This window comes from Panthera pardus, unplaced genomic scaffold (assembly GCF_024362965.1).
Source record: "Panthera pardus isolate Hobbes unplaced genomic scaffold, ASM2436296v1 HiC_scaffold_6, whole genome shotgun sequence".
Lineage (NCBI taxonomy): Eukaryota > Metazoa > Chordata > Mammalia > Carnivora > Felidae > Panthera > Panthera pardus.
In genome coordinates, this window is record NW_026526991.1 from 20,216,327 (window position 1) to 20,239,870 (window position 23,544).

At 39.9% G+C, this 23,544-nt stretch overlaps 1 protein-coding gene across 2 annotated transcripts in view; it reads right to left on the reverse strand.

The window, feature by feature from the left end:
• The window catches only part of UTP20 (UTP20 small subunit processome component), a 109,210-nt gene that overhangs the window by 59,029 nt on the left and 26,637 nt on the right, over window positions 1–23,544 (reverse strand). For both annotated transcript variants that reach the window (XM_019446575.2, XM_019446574.2), the window contains exons 18-25: window positions 22,818–22,976; window positions 21,684–21,760; window positions 11,740–11,819; window positions 11,257–11,497; window positions 6,404–6,589; window positions 1,527–1,617; window positions 829–914; window positions 142–267 (exon numbers count right to left, since the gene is read on the reverse strand). In XM_019446575.2, the coding sequence (XP_019302120.2) occupies window positions 142–267; window positions 829–914; window positions 1,527–1,617; window positions 6,404–6,589; window positions 11,257–11,497; window positions 11,740–11,819; window positions 21,684–21,760; window positions 22,818–22,976 (1,046 nt within the window). The remainder of the gene's footprint in view (window positions 1–141; window positions 268–828; window positions 915–1,526; window positions 1,618–6,403; window positions 6,590–11,256; window positions 11,498–11,739; window positions 11,820–21,683; window positions 21,761–22,817; window positions 22,977–23,544) is intronic.

The following is a 23,544-nucleotide window of genomic DNA, read 5'->3' on the forward strand; positions in this document are numbered from 1 at the left end:
GTGAAATATTCCATTATAATTGAAAAAATTATAACTGAAGGAATAATCATATGATTATAAATGAAAGAATCATAATACTCCATTCACAACTGTTTTTGTGATCAACTTAAAAAAAAAATCAGTTGTAAACAGTATAAATACCTCATCAGAATGGGAAACAGATCTGCTCGGTGGGCTGTTTTCACTACTGCATTATCTTCAGAAATGCTAAAATGCACTATCTCTTCCTTAAAGCTTCGGTCTTCAAGCAATCTTTGTAAGTTTTCCCTTTAAAAATAGAATACAGCACAAATCATCATTTAATAATCAATGGTACCTTTAAAAAATGCAATATATAGTACAGTAATCCAAAAAACTGAAACAGGTATTAAGAATACCCATATTGTGGTTGATATCCATAAAGGAAAATTTTCACAAAATGACAGGCTTTCAAATTTTAAAAGGTAAAAGTGACTATAAGGAAGTAACAGTCAATAACTCAGCTGTTTAAAAGAGATTCATACAAAAGCTTTCCTTAGTTCTTACAGAGAGTGATCATTATGATTCCCTGTGTAATCACCAAGATTTTGGCGTTACTGAAGCAACATGATATAACCTTCTCAACACTTATCAATTAATATTCTCTTTCCTACCTTATTACTGATGAAGAATCACTCAACACACAAATATACTTTCAGTTTTCATTTATTACTTGAAAATAGCATTATGATTATGGTAGAAAAGAGGGAAATTTCCTAGGCCTTCAGAAAATTATTTTAGAAAGGCTCTCAGGTAGAAAGATAAAAATCAGCCAAAGAAACAGCATTTCTTTAGCTTCAAGTAACTTACCTGTAAGGGAGGATATGTGGATGCTTATATGTCATTATACAATCCAGGGTTATTTTCTGCACCATTTGATCCTGATGTAGCAACAGCTAAGAATGATATTTTATAGAATAAATTAATGAAGTCACATATACCATGGGAAGTTATATGTGAGTTATGGGCAGAATGAAGATAAATTCTGCTAAAATCATACAAGTCCCCCGTTAAGAAACATCCAAATGAAAAAAGGAAATTTTGTTTCCCCTTATGGCCTAGAATGACAACCAATGCTTACTCAGCTTCTGGCATTAAATTTCGTCTACAATCTTTTCTGTAACTGAAGGTCATATATTGTGACTGCAACAGATTCTTATTCCAACTATCAGCTTTCACTCAATCTAACAGATCCTGAAATTCCAGCACTCTGTAAGACCAATTTATGTAAAAGGAAAAGTAGCTAGCTTCTTTTGGCACAAACCCATTGTTAATACAGCTGACCAATGTTACCCAAGATGTCTTTAATACCAACAAAATCAGTACTGTCTAAAACTGTTTCTCAAGATACAGAAAATAATTATTAACTTTTAAAACATTGTACTGGAAAGGCAGACATAGGCCCTATTTATTAACAATTATTAAAAACCTAAAAGTTATTCTGATAAAGTAAATGACAAGAGAAAATTTCACAAAGAATTATAGTGGCAATAATTTATTTTACTTACCTGAAGATACAGGTCATATAATTTGGATTCTAGATATAAGGCTCGTGGATTTGAAAACTTTGAGAAAACTTGCAAATGAGCAATTAACTGCCTAAAAACACAAAAAACAAAAACCACAGGCAACACAGAATTAAAGAACAGAGATTTTCTTAAGATGATAGTGCCCACCAATTTTAGTCTCTCTGACAACTATGCCAAACACCTTAACTATGGTTTCACTGTTAACTCACAAACAAGTTTTAATTATTTGCATTTAGGAAATTATTCTACAGAAATTCTCAATCTCACGCAGGCCTTCCTTTGAAATCTAGGCTCTCTCCCCCAGAAAATCATTCAGGATGTGTTTCGAATGGTTTAAATTAACCAAACATGGGAAGTAATCAAACAGCAATACATTGCAAAGTTGAACACAGGTAATTTCTGAAATGATTCCTTGTCTAGTTTCGATGCAGTAGACAAGAAGGTGGTGAAATATAATCTTCCTCACTTTCATATAACATGAACACTGATGTCAGGAAACAGAGGTCCATGTTTGGGTAACCATGACTCTTTTTTTTAAAAATTTTTTTTAATGTTTATTCATTTTTGAGACAGAGAGAGACAGAGCATGAATGGGGGAGGGGCAGAGAGAGAGGGAGACACAGAATCGGAAGCAGGCTCCAGGCTCTGAGCCATCAGCCCAGAGCCTGATGCGGGGCTGGAACACACGAACCGTGAGATCGTGACCTGAGGTGAAGTCGGACGCTCAGCCAACTGAGCCACCCAGGCGCCCCTTTTTTTTTTTTTTTAATTTTTTTTTTAATGTTTATTCATTTTTGAGACAGAGAGAGACAGAGCATGAATGGGGGAGGGGCAGGGGTAACCATGACTCTTGGTTACCAAGAAGGAGTAAGAAAGAACAATATTCTGTGGTCAAAAGTTAAATATGGATATGGGACTGCCCCCAAGCCACTTAGATCATCCACTACATCCAATAAAAGAGGCTGAGAAGAGAGCTCTGTGACTCACTCAACTTCCTAATCCATAGGCTTCATGAGGCTTTAAAAAATTTTTTTTTCTTAATGTTTGTTTGAGAGAGAGACAGAGTCAGAGCACAAGAGCAGGAGGGGCAGAGACAGAGAGGGAGACACAGAATCTGAAGCAGGCTCCAGGCTCTGAGCTGTCAGCACAGAGCCCGACGTGGGGCTCCAACTTGGGAACAGTGAGATCATGACCTGAGTCGAAGTTGGACACTCAACCGACTGAGCCACCCAGGTGCCCCGATGAGGCTTTACAATAGTACTTGGGAAACAAACTGTGTTCACTCTGTGTATAATTTATAAGCTGTATAGGGCTTAAAAAAAAAAAAAAAAACAAACCTGAATGAACAAACGTTACGATTTTAAGAGGTTTTTTTTTTTTTTTAATTTTTTTTTTTTTTTCAACGTTTATTTATTTTTGGGACAGAGAGAGACAGAGCATGAACGGGGGCGGGGCAGAGAGAGAGGGAGACACAGAATCGGAAACAGGCTCCAGGCTCTGAGCCATCAGCCCAGAGCCTGACGCGGGGCTCGAACTCACAGACTGCGAGATCGTGACCTGGCTGAAGTCGGACGCTTAACCGACTGTGCCACCCAGGTGCCCCTTAAGAGGTTTTATTTGCCTATTTCAAGACTAAAAGCAGGGAGAAGTGAAGAGAGATAGAAACCATGCTGCACAGGTGTTGCTGACTTTGGGGAGAGCGACTTAATGTTTCAGAGTCTCAGTTTCCTCATCCAGGCAAAGACACCACCTCCTGGATTTCCTGCAAGGATTGAACCAAACTTGTGGGGACTCTGCTCCTAAGAGTTTAGTAAACAGTGCTCCTCCTCTGCTCCCAGGCAAAAGAATGCAAAACTGTAAAAGTCCTACGGGACTCTATTAACAGAGAAAGTAATCTTGAAGTTAGGACCTCTTTACATATTACGGAGAAATGGGGATAAGGGTAGCACTCGTGCTTACATTTAGCTTCCATACCTGTGATGGTTAGTCTTATGTGTCCACCTGTCTAAATTACAGCAGTCAGTTATGTAATGAAACACTAATCTAGGTGTTGCAAGTATTTTGTAGATGTTGACAAAATCGGTTGGCTTTAAATAAAGGAGACTACCCTCAATAATGTGGATCGGACTCATTCAATGAGGCCTTAAGAGCAAAAACAGATATTTCTCAGAGAAGGAATTCTGCCATAAAATTGTGACATAGAAATCCCAGTCTATGAATTTTGTGCTCAAGACTACAGCACCAAATCTTGCCTAAGTTTCTAGCTTGCCATCTTGCCCTACAAATTCTGGACCTGCTGGCTCCCATAATCTCATGAGCCAATTCGTTAAAATAAATCTTTACACACACACACACACACACACACACACACACACACACACACACACACACACCTACTTTCATTCTGTTGGTCTGCTTCTCTAGAGAAGTCTGATACAATGTCCATATATACTTATCACTGAGCCCTTACTTACAGTTTTACAAATAAACTTCTAAAATTTTCTTTGAAAATATCTACTCCTTCCCCCCAACATGTATTATTTTTTTATGCTCCATGTGGCCTTAAAAAGCCAAAGAAAACAGGAACCAATTTGTATGTTCTCAATAAATACTTGCTAGCAAGGACCATGTTCCATGAAGGATTACAAACTCAGGACTATGCATTTATTGAGATGACACAGGAATGAATGTGAGTACCAATTTACCCAAATTTTCTTTTCCTTTTTTTTGTTTTTTTAAGTTGGCTCCACACCCAGCGTGGAGCCCAGTGAGGGGCTTGAACTCACAACACTGACATCAAGACTTGAACTGAAATCAAAAGTCAGATGCTTAACTGACCTAACCACCCAGGCGTCCCTCCTCACATTTTAACTGGTGTATGTTAGCAATATTCTAAGTTTGGCTACAGGGGGCAGAAAAATCAAGACGTGAACCTTATCCTTAAAAGACATTCTGATTTATATGGCAGATCTATAAAAAATTCATTAATATCCAAGGCAAGGAGAAGCACCATGATAGAGGCATGAAATGGCTGTTCTGAGTCTGAAGCTGAGTTAAGAGAACTTTCAGTTTAAAAGACAGGACAAGCTTCCATAAAGAAGTAGCACAGAACAGTTTCTGGAAGCATGAGTAGAATTTCAGTTGGCAGGTGTGAGGCAAGGGCACAGCAGAAAGAGGGGAGGGCACAGCAGAAAGAGGGGAGGGCACAGCAGAAAGAGGGGAGGACACAGCAAAGGTCCAGAGGTAAGAAAGAAAGAGGTATGACTGGATAAGTAAGTAGCTTATTCATTTATCCAACAAAGAAATACGAGGACTAATCTTTTGCTAGCTGTGTGCTGAGGATACGAAGAAGAAAACAGCAATCTTGGTCTTGGAGAAAGTAGTAGGGGACAGAACGCTCAGAGTTATGAGAAGGTAGAAACAAAAGGAACTAGTTTCAGGAAGCATGGCCACACTCTTTCTTGCCCCTATGCTTTATACACTATCTCATTCATTCATTCATTCATTTTGAGAGAGAGAGAGAACACAGGGGAGGAGGGGCAAAAAGAGAGAGGGGGGAGAGAGGGAAAGAGGGAGGGAGAGAGGGAGAGGGAGGGAGAGAGGGAGAGGGAGGGAGAGAGGGAGAGGGAGGGAGAGAGGGAGAGGGAGGGAGAGAGGGAGAGGGAGGGGGAGGGAGGGAGAGGGAGGGGGAGGGAGGGAGAGGGAGAGGGGGAGAGAGAGAGAGAGAGAGAGAGAGAGAGAGAGAGAGAGAGAGAGAGGGAGGGAATCCCAAGCAGGCTCTGCGCTGTCAGCAAAGAGCCAGATGCAGGGCTCAAACTCACCAACTCAGGTGAGATCATGATGTGAGTCGAAATCAAGAGTCAGACACTTAACTGACTGAGCCACCCAGGCGCTCTCACACTATTTCCATTAGCTGCCAAGTCCTTCCCTGCCCTAGCTGCCCAGCAGGCTTTCTTTCATCTTTCAGCTTCAGTGGGGCCCTCTCCTTTGTAACAATCTTCTCTTTGTGATAGAATTAAGTCATTTTTCACTATGATCCTAGAACTCAGTTTTTGTCGTTGTTGTTTTTGGATTTGTCCTGCCCTAAAACTCCTTTAAAAATACTTCTATAAAAAAATTTGACCAGGCATTAGACTGTGCTTCCTGTGTAGCTCTGAAGCCCAACACTTAACAAAATGCACTCAGAACAGCTGCTGAATGAACCAATAAAAGGCTCGTGGGAAGACTGAACAAATAGGCAGATCAGTTTGAGATTTATAAAGTGCTAAAATAACACGGTAGCACCAATACACTGGATCCTTGCAGCCTCAATGCAGACAGTCTTCAAGGAAGCTGCAGTAACTTCTGAAAGCCTGATCACTTCTACTTTTTCTGAGGTTTCTTAACAATTTACGTAAGTGAACACCCCAGATGACAGGAAAGAGAATGTAATGGGGGCAAGTGGTAGGGACAAGTCAAAAGGCAAAAGTGCTGACAGATTTATAAGAGATGTTCCATTACGTGTTCCCCTAGCACACCAAATAACACCCTGGTGCCATGAGAGTGAAGGGCAAAGATCAAAGAGCATTCAACCACTCGAGGACCAATGCTCTTGTCGATAAAAAGCACTTATGATTAGATGACCCCAAAAATCCCGACAACTCAAGTCAGGGGCAAAATAAGTAATAATAAGCAACCAAAAAACTCAGAAAACTGGCAGGTTTCTTTAGGCTGCAAAAGAAAATCGCAAGGCGATGCAGCACTTCTCTGAGTAATTATCTGAGTGGTTCGTCTTGTCCACACTTAGGCCATCAGAGGTCTCTTCCCGTTTCTCCCAGAACCCTGGATCTGTGATCTTCCAGCAATGTTGAACTTACTTTGCTGCAGCTCTTCTGGTCTTTTTCTTCTGTGAGGGCTCATCCATGGGCACCGCTTCTTCCTCCAGCTCTTCGTCATCTCCAGCATCGGGTTCCTCTTCAGTCTCCTCCGCGGCCACCCCTTTGCCTTTCCTGCGCAGATCCTGGGTGGGAGCGACCTGCAGGTCTGCTGGGTAATACTCGTTGCTACAGTGGAAAGAGATGAAGCGGAGTTGTCCTAATTCTGTTTGTGACAGATGGGTGTACATCCACGGTTCAGAGTCACACAATGAAGAGTCACCAGGGGCACCTTAGCCAAACCTCCTCACATTATTCTTTCTTATTCAGCCCCTCTTAAGTACCTGGTTTGGCAAACCTACCATTAATTGCAGTTACACTTTTAAAATCCCACTGTTACACTGTTAAAAATATTTGAAAAATCTCTTTTGGCCTGAGCTGAAATCAGTCTCTCTGTCTCTGGAACCGTAACTGGGGGAGGTGGGTATAGGGGTGGATTTTATTAAATAAGGAAAGCATAGCACTAACACCATGCCAGTCACTTTCACCCAGACCCACTGTACTTTGCCAATGTCCTTTTGCAAATATAGTGCCACAGCAAAATTCAGTCCTCTGGACGTGGTCTGGTAAGACAGGTGGACTGTCAACTCCATTGCTTTCAGGGGCAGACACAGCATGACACAGACTCAAACTGAATGTCCAGGTAGTGAAAATCACAAAGTATTTGTGTTTTGCCTCTTTAAACTAAGCTCATCCAATTCCTATTCATGTTTGTTTTTATTAGATTCCATCCCTTTAATTTTGGTCTGCTATTTGAAGTAACTAATATTATCTTGAAGGCTGCCACAGAGTGCATTGCTTTTGAGTCATTTTAATTCCATCATCCAACAACTTGTTCATTTGTGGTCTGTTTTGTGCATGGACGGCACTGGGCTACAGACACAAGGAAATCGATCAGACAGGCTTTAAAGTCTGCACTCAAAAATACACTGATAAAATAACATGTTTGAGGGTAGCACACCTGGAAGACACTCCAGGTCAACACACGTTAAACTCCAGGTGAATACACGAAGCTAGCCCTGGAGAGCTAGGACGCTTTACTATAGTCAACTCTGTATTTTCAGCCAGCAGGATCTAGCACTTGATACCTACCAGGCAGACGAATAAATAAAATGAACAAGGTTGCTGTGTCGGTTACAAACCATACCATCATGTACTGAACAGCACCCCCACTATAATCCCAACACTCAGTTAACCATATAGAACATAAATTTTAAACTGTATCTCCATGCACAGCATGTTCACTAGTGTTTGTTAAGTAAGATAACTCACACGGAGCACTCACAAGAGTGCTTCTAGCACACAGCAGGGACTCTTTAGATGTCACCTGTTATCAAGGTATTGTCATTGTTAGTCACTCCTGCCTCTGGTTTGGTTCTTCTCAAAGAATGTTTGTTTACAAGGGATTCACAAATTAGTTCTAACACTGAATTGTTGGAAACATATTTAGAAATGTAAATTTCTAGTAAAAAAAAAATAAAATAAAAAGCCCATAATATATTTCAAAGTCAAAATGAAAGGTGACATTTGCATTTTCCATTAGTTTGGATCATCTATAAAAGTATTTGCCACAGGTAATCGTTGCCAACTAATGTTAAATATTTTTTAAATTGTATATCTTTTAAAAAAATATTGTTTATCTATGGGGCGCCTGGGTGGCGCAGTCGGTTAAGCGTCCGACTTCAGCCAGGTCACGATCTCGCGGTCCGTGAGTTCGAGCCCCGCGTCGGGCTCTGGGCTGATGGCTCAGAGCCTGGAGCCTGTTTCCGATTCTGTGTCTCCCTCTCTCTGCCCCTCCCCCGTTCATGCTCTGTCTGTCTCTCTCTGTCCCAAAAATAAATAAAAAACGTTGAAAAAAAAAATTAAAAAAAAAAAAAAATATATTGTTTATCTATAGTCTCTAAGTCTTCTTAAACTCAGAAACGACATCTTGTTACAGGCTCCTCTCTCCATCCCCAGGAATCTATTAGTAATCCCTTTCTTTCTTTAGGGAAAAATTTAGAAAATTAACAGAGCAGGAAATTTATTTCCTGTTAACACCATTAGTACTTGCTTCCATATGTATAGCTCTTTGTAGCGCACAAAACAACTGATAAACATTATTTTATATGATCTTCAAAACAAGGCAGGGCAGCTAAATATCGTTTTCATGCTATAAATAAACTGAAGCCTGAAGAATTAGGTGAAAAAATCATTGCTCTTCCACCATGGAACCTACTGACCTGCCTGAATCTTTGTTTGTAACCTTTGCCAGAATGAATTATTCATATAAACTTTTCTACTTATGCACTGGATCCTATCTTAACTATTCAAAGACATGACTCCAGCAATTTTATTCCCTCTCTTACATTACAAATTTTCCCTCCTTTCTGGATCATTCACAACACCAGCATTACACAGAGGTGCGCTGCTTAAATCTTCAACAGCAACCTACCAACAGCAGCTCTCTCCACTCCCACATCACCCTCCACCTGTCTGCTTCTTTTTTACAAGAACTATCCACACTTGCTGTTTTCATTTTTAGTTCTGTTTCCTTTTAAGCTCATTTTAATCAGGCTTTCATCCCTACCAGGTTAACCGAAACAACTCTCGTTAAGATTCCTTCTAAAGCCAATGATCAATTCTTATGCTTTATCTGACTGACATCTCAGATATGTATGATCCAACTAATTACTCCCTCTTCAAAATGCTTTCTTCATGTGGCACCTGGGATGCTACATGGTCTTGGTTCTTCTCTCACTCTTTCTGGCTTCCTTTGCTGGCTCCTTATCTCCCAACTTCTAAATCTCAGCTATCAGTCCTTAGAAGTCTTCTCTCTCTACGTTTACACCTTAGATGTAGCTTCATTCCTGGTCTCACGATTTAAAAATCATGTGTATACCGATGATTCTCAATTTATAATCTTTAGGCCAAACCTTTCCCTCCAACTTTAAACTTCAAATTCAACTGCCTATTCAACATCCCTACTTAGATGGCTATTCAGTATCCCAAACATAACACCTAGAAAAATGAATTCCTGATCTCCCCCACACATCTGCAAACCTGTGCTTTCCTCCCAATCTCAGTAAATGGTGACTCTCTTCTTCCAGTCGCTCAGCTCAAAACCTTAGAGACATCCCCAATTCCTCCCCTTTCACCTTCCTGTACCAACATTCCCCCTTTTCCCCCAAACACCTACACATCTGATCTGTTGGCTGACCAAACTGCACAGGCTGTTCTAAGTGTGATCCCCCCCAAATATATTTTACTGACTTGAAATCTTTCCAAGAATATGCAGAATTCAACCACCCCTCATCAGCTGTACTACTACAACCTTGGTCAAGTCACCCACATTTCTTGCCGGACTTTATAATCTCTGAAGCTGGTCTATCTGCTCTGACCGACCCACAGTCTATTCTTGACATGACAGCTAGAAAAATCCTTAAGAAATCTTAAGTCATGTCACCTCTGTTTAAACCTTCTGATGTCTTTCCATTTCACTAACAGAAAAAAAAACAAGTCCTTTACCGTCACTTGAAGGCCCTACACAATTTGGTCTCCTGTTAAGTTTTTGGCCTAATCTTTAACTATTTTCTCCCAGGGTCACTGCTATAGCCACTCAGACTTTCTTGCTGTTCTTGGAACAAGCCAAGCATGCTGTGGTTTGTAGCCTGCTTAAGCTACACATATGACACTTTCCCATATAATGAAATGCTACTATAAAACATACTCTTCATTGATGATTAGTCCTGTTCTGTACATCACATTCCGTATCTTTAGAGTTTTAAAGTCATCCAATTATCTACTCAAAACAAAGCAATGCTGCAGAAAGTTGTTATTCTGTAGCAACATACAAAGTACATTCCCCCTCAGCATCCTAGGAAACATAAGCAGGCTGACAACACAGTGGCTGGGGCTGGGTTTCTGGAAAAAACATAAGCAGGCTGACAACACAGTGGCTGGGGCTGGGTTTCTGGAAAACACGTTAAAGCCCCAAGGAAGGCAATGAAACAACAAGGCAAAAAAATAACAAGGCCTTTGTATGCTAATCTAATTCAACAAGCCTTTCTTATTTTGTAACCTGCAATTAAAAAAAAATTTTTTTAATGTTTCTTTATTTTTGAGACAGAGAGAGACAGAGCATGAACGGAGGAGGGGCAGAGAGAGAGGGAGACACAGAATCCAAAGCAGGCTCCAGGGTCCAAGCTGTCAGCACAGAGCCGGATGCGGGGCTCAAACTCACGGACTGTGAAACCATGACCTGAGCTGAAGTTGGATGTTTAACCGACTGAGCCACCCAGGTGCCCCTGTAACCCGGAATTTTTATTTTTATATTTTTTAATTTAAAATAAAAAAAATTTTAATGTTCATTTTTGAGAGAGAGAGAGAGCGAGAGAGACAGACAGAGAGAGAGGCGCAGAGAGAGAGGGAGACACAGAATCCAAAGCAGGCTCCAGGCTCTGAGCTATCAAGCCCAGAGCCTAATGTGGGGCTCAAACCCATGAACCATGAGATCGTGACCTGAGCCGAAGTCAGACACTTAACCAACTGAGCCATCTAGTTGCCCCTATAATTTTTTTTTAACTTGGAATTTTTATTAACACCATTTGTGGCATGGTTACAATTTAACTGGTGTCAAATTAAGTGGCAAAAAAAAAACTAGCTGTTATCTGAGAGAGCCAGTGCTTTACAGATGAGCCAATGGTTTGAAAATGTGATGGACATACTAAAAAAACAGCCTACTTGGGAGTTTAAGACTTCACATCTTCTCTTCCTCATACTCTACCAGGGACATATTCCTGGAAAGGAATACTTACTGGATAAATCTCAGGAAAAGTGGGGAAAGCTCCCTGGACCGTGGCTCTACCCTCTCTGGGAATTTTGCCAGAGCTCGCCAGAGCAAAAATCGGAAGTTGGTGTGGTCCAGTCTTTCCTGACAGTCAGTTTTTGATGTTAACTGCTCATGATAAAGAGCTCCAACATCTCCTTCCTGAGGCTGCTCCCAACTTTCATCTCCAATGGACTTCTCATCTCTTACATCATTTTGCAGCTCTTTCTCTGCAAGAAAAAAAGTCATTGGAACCACTAGAGAAATGTTAACATTTGTCCTCTGGGTCTCCTCATGTGAGGGTGTTTCTAGCTCTAGTAATATGAGGAAACAATAAAATATATCCAAAGGTTATCAGGATAGTACATTACTCATTTCTGTTTCCCGATTTCATGCACAATTAAGCAGTAAAAAATTAAATCGTTAAACCACCTTTTTTTCCCCAGCCTCCCTTTCACTTCCCCTTACATACCAGCATGTAGAGCTGCTTTTTCTAGATGTTCATAGTAGACTTTCCAAAATTGCTTATTGTCCATTTCATGTGCATGAGAACTAAGAGAAAAGATCACAAATACGTGGTATAATCCTTTTTAAAAGATCTCTCATAGGAAAAAAAAAGGTGAAAGGATATAATTACAATTTAATTAGGTTATCCTTGAATATAGGGCTTCAATAACTTTTGTACGTTTTTACATTTTTTCAAAATGCCTGCACTGAGCAGGAATTTTTATTAATTTCAGTGTAGTTGAAACACAGTATTATATTAGTTTCAGGTGTATAACTTAGTGATTTGACAAGTTTATACATTATGCTGTGCTCACAAGTGTAGCTACCATCTGCCCCATTACATCGCTGTTATAATACCATTGACCATATTCCTTTTATTCCCATAACTTACTGATTCCATAACTGGAAACCTGTATCTCTCACTCTCCTTCACCCATGCTGCCCATACCCCCCACCCACTCTCCTCTGGCAGCCATCAGGTTTTTTTGTTTTCTTTTTTTTTGTACTTACAGGTCTTTGTACTTACAAAAGTCTGATTCTGCTTTTTGTTTATTTATTCATTTTTTTTAAAGATTCCACTTATAAGTAGAATCATATATTTGTCTTTCTCAGTCTGACTTATTTCACTTAGCGTAATACCCTCTAGGTCCACCCATGTTATTTCAAATGGCACAATCTCATCCTTTTTTATGCTGTGTAATATTCCATTGTGTACATATACCACATTCTCCTTACCCACTCATCTACTGATGGACACTTAGGTTGCCTCCATATCTTGGCTCTTGTAAATAACACTGCAGTGAACATCTATATTTTTGAGTTAATGTTTTTGTTTTCTTTGGTAAATACCTAGTAGTGGGATTATATTTTTTTTAAATGTTTATTTATTTATTTTGAAAGAGAGAGAGGGAGAGGCAGAGAGAATCCCAAGCAGGCTCCATGTTGTTAATGCAAAGCCCAACACGAGGCTCAATCTCACAAACTGTGAGATCATGACCTGAGCTGAAATCAAGAGTCGGACATTTGGGGCACCTGGATAGCTCAGTTGGTTAAGCAGGCAACTTCAGCTCAGGTCATGATCTCACAGTTCATGAGTTCAAGCCCTGTGTTGGGTTCTGTGCTGACAGCTCAGAGCCTGGAGCCTGCTTTGGATTCCGTGTCTCCCTCTCTCTGTCCCTCTCCTGCTCCCACTCTGTCTCTCAAAAATAAATAAACATTAAAAAAAAAAATGAGTTGGACACTGACTGAGCCCCCCAGGTGCTCCCAGTAGTGGAATTACTGAATCACATGGTATTTCTATTTTTAATTTTTTGAGGAGGAATTATTTTTATAGTCATAAAGTACTAAAGGATATTTTTTAAAACCTAAATAGATCCCTCTAAGAAGGTTTTGGTTTTTTTTTTTGTTTAAGTATATTTACTTTGAGAGAGACAGAAACAGTAAGAAGGGGCAGAGAGAGGGAAAGAGACAGAATTCTAAGCAGGCTCCATGCTGCCAGTGAAGAGCCCAGTGTGGGACTCAAACTCACTCAACTGTGAGATCATGACCTGAGCCAAAATCAAGAGTCAAATGCTTAACTGACTGAGCCACCCAGGCACCCTAAGAAGACTATTTTTAAAGGCACAGTAATGTGAACGGGGTATCAGGTACAAGGTATGGCACATTAAAGAAAGGAGAGGACTCTGGAGAAAAACTCAGCTAACTTTAAAGTGTTGGCTTTCAGAGGTGCCTGGGTGACTCATTCAGTTAAGCACCTGACTTTGGCTCAGGTCATGATCTCGCATTTGTGGGTTTGAGCCCCACATCGGGGAATGTGCTGACGGCTCAGAGCCTGGAGCCTGCTTTGGATTCTGTGTCTCCCTCTCCCTCTACCCCTCCCCTGCTTCCACTGTGTCTCTCAAAATAAAATAAAATGTTAAAAAAATTTTTAAGTGTTGGTTTTCCTCCACCAAATTAAAATATACCTATCATTGACATAAAGGCAAAAAATATAACTACATGAAACATACCTTTCAGAATTTGAAGAAAAATCAGATGAATCACATAAGTGTTTATATAATTTGGTATCTTAGCACCAATAATCTCAAAATGTTTATGCTCTAGATACCACCTCACACCTGTCAGAATGGCTAACATTAACAACTCAGTCAACAACAGATGTTGGCGAGGATGCAGAGAAAGAGGATCTCTTTTGCACTGCTGGTGGGAATGCAAGCTGGTGCAGCCACTCTGTAAAACAGTATGGAGGTTCCTCAAAAAACTAAAAATAAAACTACCCTACAACCCAGCAATTGCTGGGATAAATACTGGATAAATTTATCCTTGGATAAGTACTCTAGATAAATCCCTGGATAAATACTACTAGGTATTTATCCAAGGGATACAGGTGTGCCGTTTTGAAGGGACACATGCACCCTCATATTTATAGCAGCACTATGAACAATAGCCAAAGTATGGAAAGAGCCCAAATGTGCATCGATGGATGAATGGATAAAGAAGATGTGGTACATATATACAATGGAGTATTACTCAGCAATCAAAAAGAATGAAATCTTGCCATTTGCAACTACGTGGATGGAACTGGAGGGTATTATGCTAAGTGAAATTAGTCAGAGAAAGACAAATACCACATGACTTCACTCATATGAGGACTTTAAGAGACAAAACAAATGAACATAAGGGAAAGGCAATAAAAATAATATAAAAACAGGGAGGGGGACAGAACAGAAGAGACTCATAAATATGGAGAACAAATAGAGGGTTACTGGAGGGGGTGTGGGAGGGGGGATGGGCTAAATGGGTAAGGGGCACTAAGGAATCTACTCCTGAAGTCATTGTTGCACTATATGCTAACTAATTTGGATGTAAATTTAGAAAAAATTAAATTAAAAAAAATGTGTATGCTCTTTCTATCATTACTTGTCTAAGAATATGATATTTTTTTCTGCTCCTAATATTTTACTCTGACTTGTGCCTGAGCAGGTGGGCTCCAGGCAGGCAGTAAACATCTACTGGCACCCAGCTGGGAGCATGGAAAGGCCTGGCCTAGCTCTCTGGGGTCACAGACTATGGAGTTCGAAGGAGCAGGTTTGGCCTTTCTTGATCAGCATGGGGTGCCTGGCCAGGGACACAGGTGAGTCTTTTTTTTTTTTTTTTAAGAGACTGGATATCATTTTTACTAATGCCACAGCCCCAACATCCATTTTGTCACTACAGCAGGTTGATTGAGTGTGTGTGTGTGTGTGTGTGTGTGTGTGTATGTTCCTGAACAGACGAGGGGCCAGAAGAGACTCAAGCAGGTCTCAGCCAACAGCTCTACTGAGCAGCAACCAAAAGACAGTGACACAGGTTGGACTTCTGCCTGTCTTTCTCCTGGGCTACCTTTCCGCATTCTGAGGGCAAGTGTGAGGCCCATGCCAGCCAAGATTAAAGGGCTTCTTAGCAAAGTTCAGTCTCCAACTCCCAGTCATCACCGCCCCTCTGACCACAGGGATGCCCCTGGGCAAAGTACAGACTGTTAGGCAAAGGTGGATAATCATCACACAAGACATGAACTGTATATGCTGTTGACTATCCATGAAAAATCAATCAGTTTTCAGATAGATAGATGTACCCAACAGGAAGACAGTCTAGCCAGCCATGGAGAACCATGAAAGGCATTTAGCAATTGAGAAGTCAACATTTTTGATAGCGGACTATTAGTAACACATATGTCAGATTCTTCCTTAAGCACAGTAAGTGAAATTATGAAGTTGATGTTAGAAGGCTTTGTTTTCAGAATGGTTCGATGGTTCTGAAGGGCAGTAAAAGGCAAACTCGTTCCAAATTATAAAGAGATTTGTTTATTCTACTTCTGTCAAGTAAGGGTTAGGGTTTTGAGAGGTCACACATGATATATGTCTAATCTGACAAAAAGCAGAGTAGACCATCTGAAGACAAAGGTCTGCAAAAGGACAGACTACATATGAAGCACCACATATGTAATTTCTATGTGATTACTAAGGTCCTTTTTAGAACTAAGGGACTCTTGGATACTAGACACCTAGGGTTTCAAAAAGTAATTATTTTTAAAGTTTGGCTAACTGACTTAATATATATAAATAAAATTTTGCAATTACTATACACTATCTTGTGACTGTAAAAAAAATTTAACAGACCATGGTGAGGAAGATGGCAGCATAGGAGGACACTGGGCTCACCGTGCCCTGTTGACCACTTAGATTCCACCCACATCTGCCTAAATAACCCAGAAAACCGCCAGAAGACTAGCAGAATGGACTCTCTAGAGCCAAGTGTAGACAAGGGGCCCATAGAAGAGGGGACCCTCCCGAAGCAGACTACCAAAGGCAAAGCGAGCTGAGTCTGCCCCTCTAGCCCCTGTGCACCTTGTGGATCCGCCCCGGCTAATACGTCAGATCCCATCTAAGCAGCACCACAAGCCTGGCAATGTGTAAGTAGCCCAGACAGGGGCCACACCACCCCTGGGAGAGGGGAAGATAAGGTACACACCAGTCTGACTGTGGCCCCAGGGGTGGGCTGGGGGCAGACATCAGGTCTGACTGCGGCCCTGACCACCAGCGCAAGTTACTCCAGACAGCACAGAGGAAGAGCCCTGCAGTTCCGTGCCACTCCAGGGACTATCCAAAATGACGAAACGGAAGAATTCTCCTCAAAAGAAACTCCTGGAAGTAGCGGCAACTAACGAACTGATCAAAAACGATTTAAGCAATGTAATAGAAAATGAATTTAAAATAATAGTCATAAAATTAATTGCTGGGCTTGAAAAAAGTATACAGGACAGCAGAGAATCTATTACTACAGAGATCAAGGGACTAAGAAACAGTCAGGAGGAGCTAAAAAATGCTATAAATGAGCTGCAAAATAAAATGGAGGCGCCCACAGCTTGGATTAAAGAGACAGAGGAGAGAATAGGTGAATGAGAAGATAAAACTATGGAAAAAGAGGAAACTGAGAAAAAGAGAGATTAAAAAATCCAGGAGTATGAGGGGAGAATTAAAGAACTAAGTGACACAACTAAACGTACTAACATATGCATAACTGGGATTCCAGAGGAGGAAGAGACAGGGAAAGGTGCTGAAGGTGTACTTGAACAAATCATAGCTGAGAACTTCCCTGAACTGGGGAAGGAAAAAGGCACTGAAATCCAAGAGGCACAGACAACTCCCTTCAGACGTAACTTGAATCGATCCCCTGCATGACATATCATAGTCAAACTGGCAAAATAAAAGGATAAAGTGAAAATTCTGAAAGCAGCTAGGGATAAACATGCTGTAACACATAAGGAGAGGCTGATAAGACTAGTGACGGATTTATCTACTGAAAGTTGGCAGGCCAGAAGGAATGGCAGGAAATCTTCAATGTGATGAACAGAGAAAATATGCAACCAAGAATCCTCTATCCAGCAAGTCTGTCATTCAGAATAGATGAAGAAATAAAGGTTTTCCCAAACAAACAAAAACTGAAGGAATTCATCACCACTAAACCAGCCCTACAAGGGACCCTAAGGGGGATCCTGTGAGACAAGGTACCAGAGACATCACTACAAGCATGAAACCTACAGACATCACAATGACTCTAAACCCATATCTTTCTATAATAAAACTGAATGTATATGGACTAAATGTGCCAACCAAAAAACATAGGGTATCAGAATGGATAAAAAAACAAGACCCATCTATTTGCTGTCTACAAGAGACTCATTTTAGACCTGAGGACACCTTCAAATTGAAAGTGAGGGGATGGAGAACTATCTATCATGCTACTGGAAGTCAAAAGAAAGCTGGAGTAGCCATACTTATATCAGACAAACTAGACTTTAAATTAAAGACTGTAACAAGAGATGAAGAAGGGAATTATATAATAATTACAGGGTCTATCCATCAGGAAGAGCTAACAATTATAAACGTCTATGCGCCGAATATGGGAGCCCCTAAATATATAAGACAATTACAAACATAAGCAACCTTATTGATAAGAATGTGGTAATTGCAGGGGACTTTAACACCCCACTTACAACAATGGATAGATTATCTAGACACAGGAGCAATAAGGACACAAGGGCCCTGAATGCTACGTTGGATCAGATGGACTTGACAGATATATTTAGAACTCTGTATCCCAAAGCAACAGAATATACTTTCTTCTCGAGTGCACATGGAACATTCTCCAAGACAGATCACATACTGGGTCACAAAACAGCCCTTCATAAGTATACAAGAATTAAGATCATACCATGCATACTTTCTGACCACAATGCTATGAAGCTTGAAATCAACCACAGGAAAAAGTCTGGAAAACCTCCAAAAGAATGGTTAAAGAACACCCTACTAAAGAATGAATGGGTCAACCAGGCAATTAGAGAAGAAATTAAGAAATATATGGAAACAAATGAAAATGAAAATACGACAATCCAAACACTTTGGGATGCAGCGAAGGCAGTCCTGAGAGGAAAATACATTGCAATCCAGGCCTATCTCAAGAAACAAGAAAAATCCCAAATACAAAATCTAACAGCACACCTAAAGGAAATAGAAGCAAAACAGCAAAGACACCCAGCAGAAGAAGAGAAATAATAAAGATCAGAGCAGAAATAAACAATATAGAATCTAAAAAAACTGTAGAGCACATCAATGAAACCAAGAGTTGGTTTTTTGAAAAAATAAACAAAATTGATAAACCTCTAGCTAGGCTTCTGAAAAAGAAAAGGGAGAGGACCCAAATAGATAAAATCGTGAATGAAAATGGAATTATTACAACCAATCCCTCAGAAATACAAGCAATTATCAGGGAATACTATGAAAAATTATATGCCAACAAATTGGACAACCTGGAAGAAATGGACAATTCCTAAACACCCACACACTCCCAAAATTCAAACAGGAAGAAATAGAAAGCTTGAACAGACCCATAACCAGTGAAGAAATGGAATCAGTTATCAAAAATCTCCCAACAAATAAGAGTCCTGGACCAGATGGCTTCCCAGGGGAATTCTAAAGCAGGCATTTAAAGCAGAAATAATACCTATCCTTCTCAAGCTATTCCAAAAAACAGAAAGGGAAGGAAAACTTCCAGACTCATTCTATGAAGCCAGCATTACTTTGATTCCTAAACCAGACAGAGACCCAGTAAAAAAAAGAGAACTACAGGCCAATATCCCTGATGAATATGGATGCAAAAATTCTCAGTAAGATACTAGCAAATCGAATTCAACAGCATATAAAGAATTATTCACCATGATGAAGTGAGATTCATTCCTGGGCTGCAGGTCTGGTTTAACATTCACAAATCAATCAATGTGATACATCACATTAGTAAAAGAAAAGATAAGAATCATATGATCCTGTCAATTGATGCAGAAAAAGCATTTGACAAAATTCAGCATCCTTTCTTAATAAAAACCCTTGAGAAAGTCGGGATAGAAGGAACATACTTAAACATCATAAAAGCCATTTATGAAAAGCCCACAGCTAACATCATCCTCAATGGGGAAAAACTGAGAGCTTTCTCCCTGAGATCAGGAACACGACAGGGATGTCCACTCTCACCACTGTTGTTTAACATAGTGTTGGAAGTTCTAGCATCAGCAATCAGACAACAAAAGGAAATCAAAGGCATCAAAATTGGCAAAGATGAAGTTTTCACTTTTTGCAGATGACATGATACTGTACATGGAAAATCCAATAGACTCCACCAAAAGTCTGCTAGAACTGATACATGAGTTCAGCAAAGTCACAGGATACAAAATTAAGGTACAGAAATCAGTTGCATTCTTATACACTGATAATGAAGCAATAGAAGGACAAATAAAGAAACTGATCCCATTCACAATTGCACCAAGAAGCATAAAATACCTAGGAATAAACCTAATCAAAGATGTAAAAGATCTGTATGCTGAAAACTATAGAAAGCTTATGAAGGAAATTGAAGAAGAAATAAAGAAATGGAAAAACATTCCGTACTCATGGATTGGAAGAATATTGTTAAAATGTCAATACTACCCAAAGCTATCTACACATCCAATGCAATCCTAATCAAAATTGCACCAGCATTCTTCTCGAAGCTAGAACAAGTAATCCTAAAATTTGTATCGAACCACAAAAGGCCCCGAATAGCCAAAGTAATTTTGAAGAAGACAACCAAAGCAGGAGGCATCACAATCCCAGACTTTAGCCTCTACCACAAAGCTGTAATCATCAAGACAGCATGGTATTGGCACAAAGACAATAGACCAATGGAATAGAACAGAGAGTCCAGAATTGGACCCACAAAAGTATGGCCAACTAATCTTTGACAAAGCAGGAAAGAATATCCAATGGAAAAAAAGACCGTCTCTTTAACAAATGGTGCTGGGAGAACTGGACAGCAACATGCAAAAGGATGAAACTAGACCACTCTCTTACACCATTCACAAAAACAAACTCAAAATGGATAAAGGACCTATATGTGAGACAGGAAACCATCAAAACCCTAGAGGAGAAAACAGGAAAAAACCTCTCTGACCTCAGCCACAGCAGTTTCTTACTTGACACATCCCCAAGGGCAAGGGAATTAAACGCAAAAATGAACTATTGGGACCTCATGAAGATAAAAGCTTCTGCACTGCAAAGGAAACAATCAACAAAACTAAAAAGCAACCAACGGAATGGGAAAAGATATTTGCAAATGACATACTGGACAAAGGGCTAGTATCCAAAATCTATAAAGGGCTCACCAAACTCCACACCCGAAAAACAAATAATCCAGTGAAGAAATGGGCAGAAAACATGAATAGAGACTTCTCTAAAGAAGACATCCAGATGGCCAACAGGCACATGAAAAGATGCTCAACATCGCTCCTCATCAGGGAAATACAAATCAAAACCACACTCAGATATCACCTCACGCCAGTCAGAGTGGCCAAAATGAACAAATCAGGAGACTATAGATGCTGGCGAGGATGTGGAGAAATGGGAACCCTCTAGCACTGTTGGTGGGAATGCAAATTGGTGCAGCCACTCTGGAAAACAGTGTGGAGGTTCCTCAGAAAATTAAAAATAGACCTACCCTATGACCCAGCAATAGCACTGCTAGGAATTTACCCAAGGGATACAGAAGTACTGATGCACAGGGGCACTTGTACCCCAATGTTTATAGCAGCACTTTCAACAATAGCCAAATTATGGAAAGAGCCTAAATGTCCATCAACTGATGAATGGATAAAGAAATTGTGGTTTACATACACAATGGAGTACTATGTGGCAATGAGAAAGAATGAAATATGGCCCTTTGTAGCAACATGGATGGAACTGGAGAGTGTGATGCTAAGTGAAATAAGCCATACAGAGAAAGACAGATACCATATGGTTTCACTCTTATGTGGATCCTGAGAAACTTAACAGAAACCCATGGGGGAGGGGAAGGAAAAAAAAAAGAAAAAGAGGTTAGAAAAGGAGACAGCCAAAGCATAAGAGACTCTTAAAAACTGAGAACTGAGGGTTGATGGGGTGGGAGGGAGAGGAGGGTTGGTGATGGTATTGAGGAGGGCACCTTTTGGGATGAGCACTGGGTGTTGTATGGAAACCAATTTGACAATAAATTTCATATTAAAAAAATTAAAAAATAAATTTAACCATATAGATATATCATATCGAGTAGACAGAGCAAGTCCTTTGAAGTTATTTCAATGCACAAAGATACATACATATAACATCTGAGATGTTGAAATACTTGACATTAGAGAGAATAACTAATGTTCGTTTTTTCTTCACCTTGTCCCACAAAGGATTTAAGGTAGCTACAAATACTATACACACCCATTCATTTAAATCACACCTAGCAGGAGTATAATCTGGCCCCATCACTCTGCAATAGTTAACACATACGGCTTCATCCATTTTAACCCATGCTTACCTTATGAGTTCAATAACAGGATCCCAGAGGGCACTGAAGTTAACATACAACATGCTTAATAAATAACGAAGTGGCACCTGTGATTATAGGAAACTAGTTTAGTAAATGGGCTATAAACTACAGAATATATGAAATATAAATATCCCAACTCAGACAATCAGAGGTTAAAAAGAAGCTTGTGCTTTAAGGAACAAGTTGTAGGTACCAATCCAAAATTCGGCATATAATAATTTTCTGACTCTCCCCAAAATGTCACTTGCTATTTAACAAAGAAGAATCACTAAAGCAAAAGTACTCAAACTCACTCCAGATGTTCACAAAGGATATAGCATTTGAATAAACAGATCTGACTCATGATTAAATTCCCACCTAACAAACACTGCTATTACCATCACCGTGTGAGATAAAACCTGAACAGCAAGCAGTAAAATACAGATACCAAAGAGCCCAAGACGGTATACACTGTGAATGGCAGCTGCGGCTCTGTGAGCAGATGGCTGAGTTTTCAAAACTATGCATTAAAGGCATTCAGTTCAGAGGGTCTCAAGTTTTCTCAGTCACCTTTGAGAATGACTGCCATCACTCATATCTCCATGTGCTGGGGAGGCATCATATAGAATGGTAGTTTTAGTATTATTTGGGAATGAGGTGTTTATTACTATTTTAGCAGCAGAGCCCTTTTTCCAAACGAAACGTTAACACAAGACACTAATATATAAAACATGTAAAGAGCAGAAATGCTCTGATCTAAAGGGAACACTTCCATTGGCCTTACTCACAAAGGGATCTGTGATCCATCCTCAAGGGTCACGCACAAAAACCCCCAATACAAAAGATAAGAGGCCTGACATCCTGCAGCACATGGAGAAGAATGTCAGGTCTTAAACCGGATGTTGAGCCCTTCTGTTGCACCTACCTTCACATATTATGCCTGTATTCAGAGGGAGGACAGTTATTTCCACTGTGGAAAAGGCTGGCAGAGCCATTTAATTCAAAATACCTAAGGAAACTGGAGATTTATCTAGCTTAAATAAAAAACTTTTTTTAACTACTTGCTATGTTTCTCTTTCCAAAAGCCAGCTAAACAGATCAAAAAGCACAAATTGTTTAAAAACCTGAGACACTGTTTTATACCTCCTGTAATGGCCCGTCAGGGACTGCAGCCTGCACCATATCATGTCTTAGTTTTCTCAAATGAAGAAGCTTCTCTCTGTAATCACTCACAGTTGCTGGAACAAGTTCTGCCTGGCGTAATATAGCCAAGGCAGACTGACGCTCTGAGAGCCCATCATCCTGAGTGGACAGAGAAAACCAAGGAGGCAGGTCAGTACTTTGATTTCGCAAAAAGAACATGATATGTGACCAAAGTTCTAAAAAAAAGAAAAACTGGGGTATGTTAATGTTGTAATTAAATAAGCAACACTTCTTGTGGTAAATGATCCATTTTTCCTCAAACTATTTACTTTTTGTTAGAATCTAATTTAAGAATAATGTCTAGCACAGAAATGACAAGGAAAAAACAGGAAACTCATTCTCAGAATGACTCAAATCGATTGGCAACATCTGTTCAAATAAAAACGTATACATATACTTCCACTTACACAATTCTACTTCTATAATTTCTACTTCTACAAGTAGTAATATGCATTATGGGAATATTTCCCTATTCAAATATATCAACATAAGGATGTTCATTACTATTTTATTGGAAATGCTGCAAAACTCCAAACAATCCACCTCAGCATCCATCAACAAAGAACTGGTTATATAAGATATTTTAAACTCTGGTATCGGGGCAGTATCCTTTTAAGCCTCAAAAGAAATGAGGTAAGCCTGAGGTACTGATATGGCAAAACCTCCC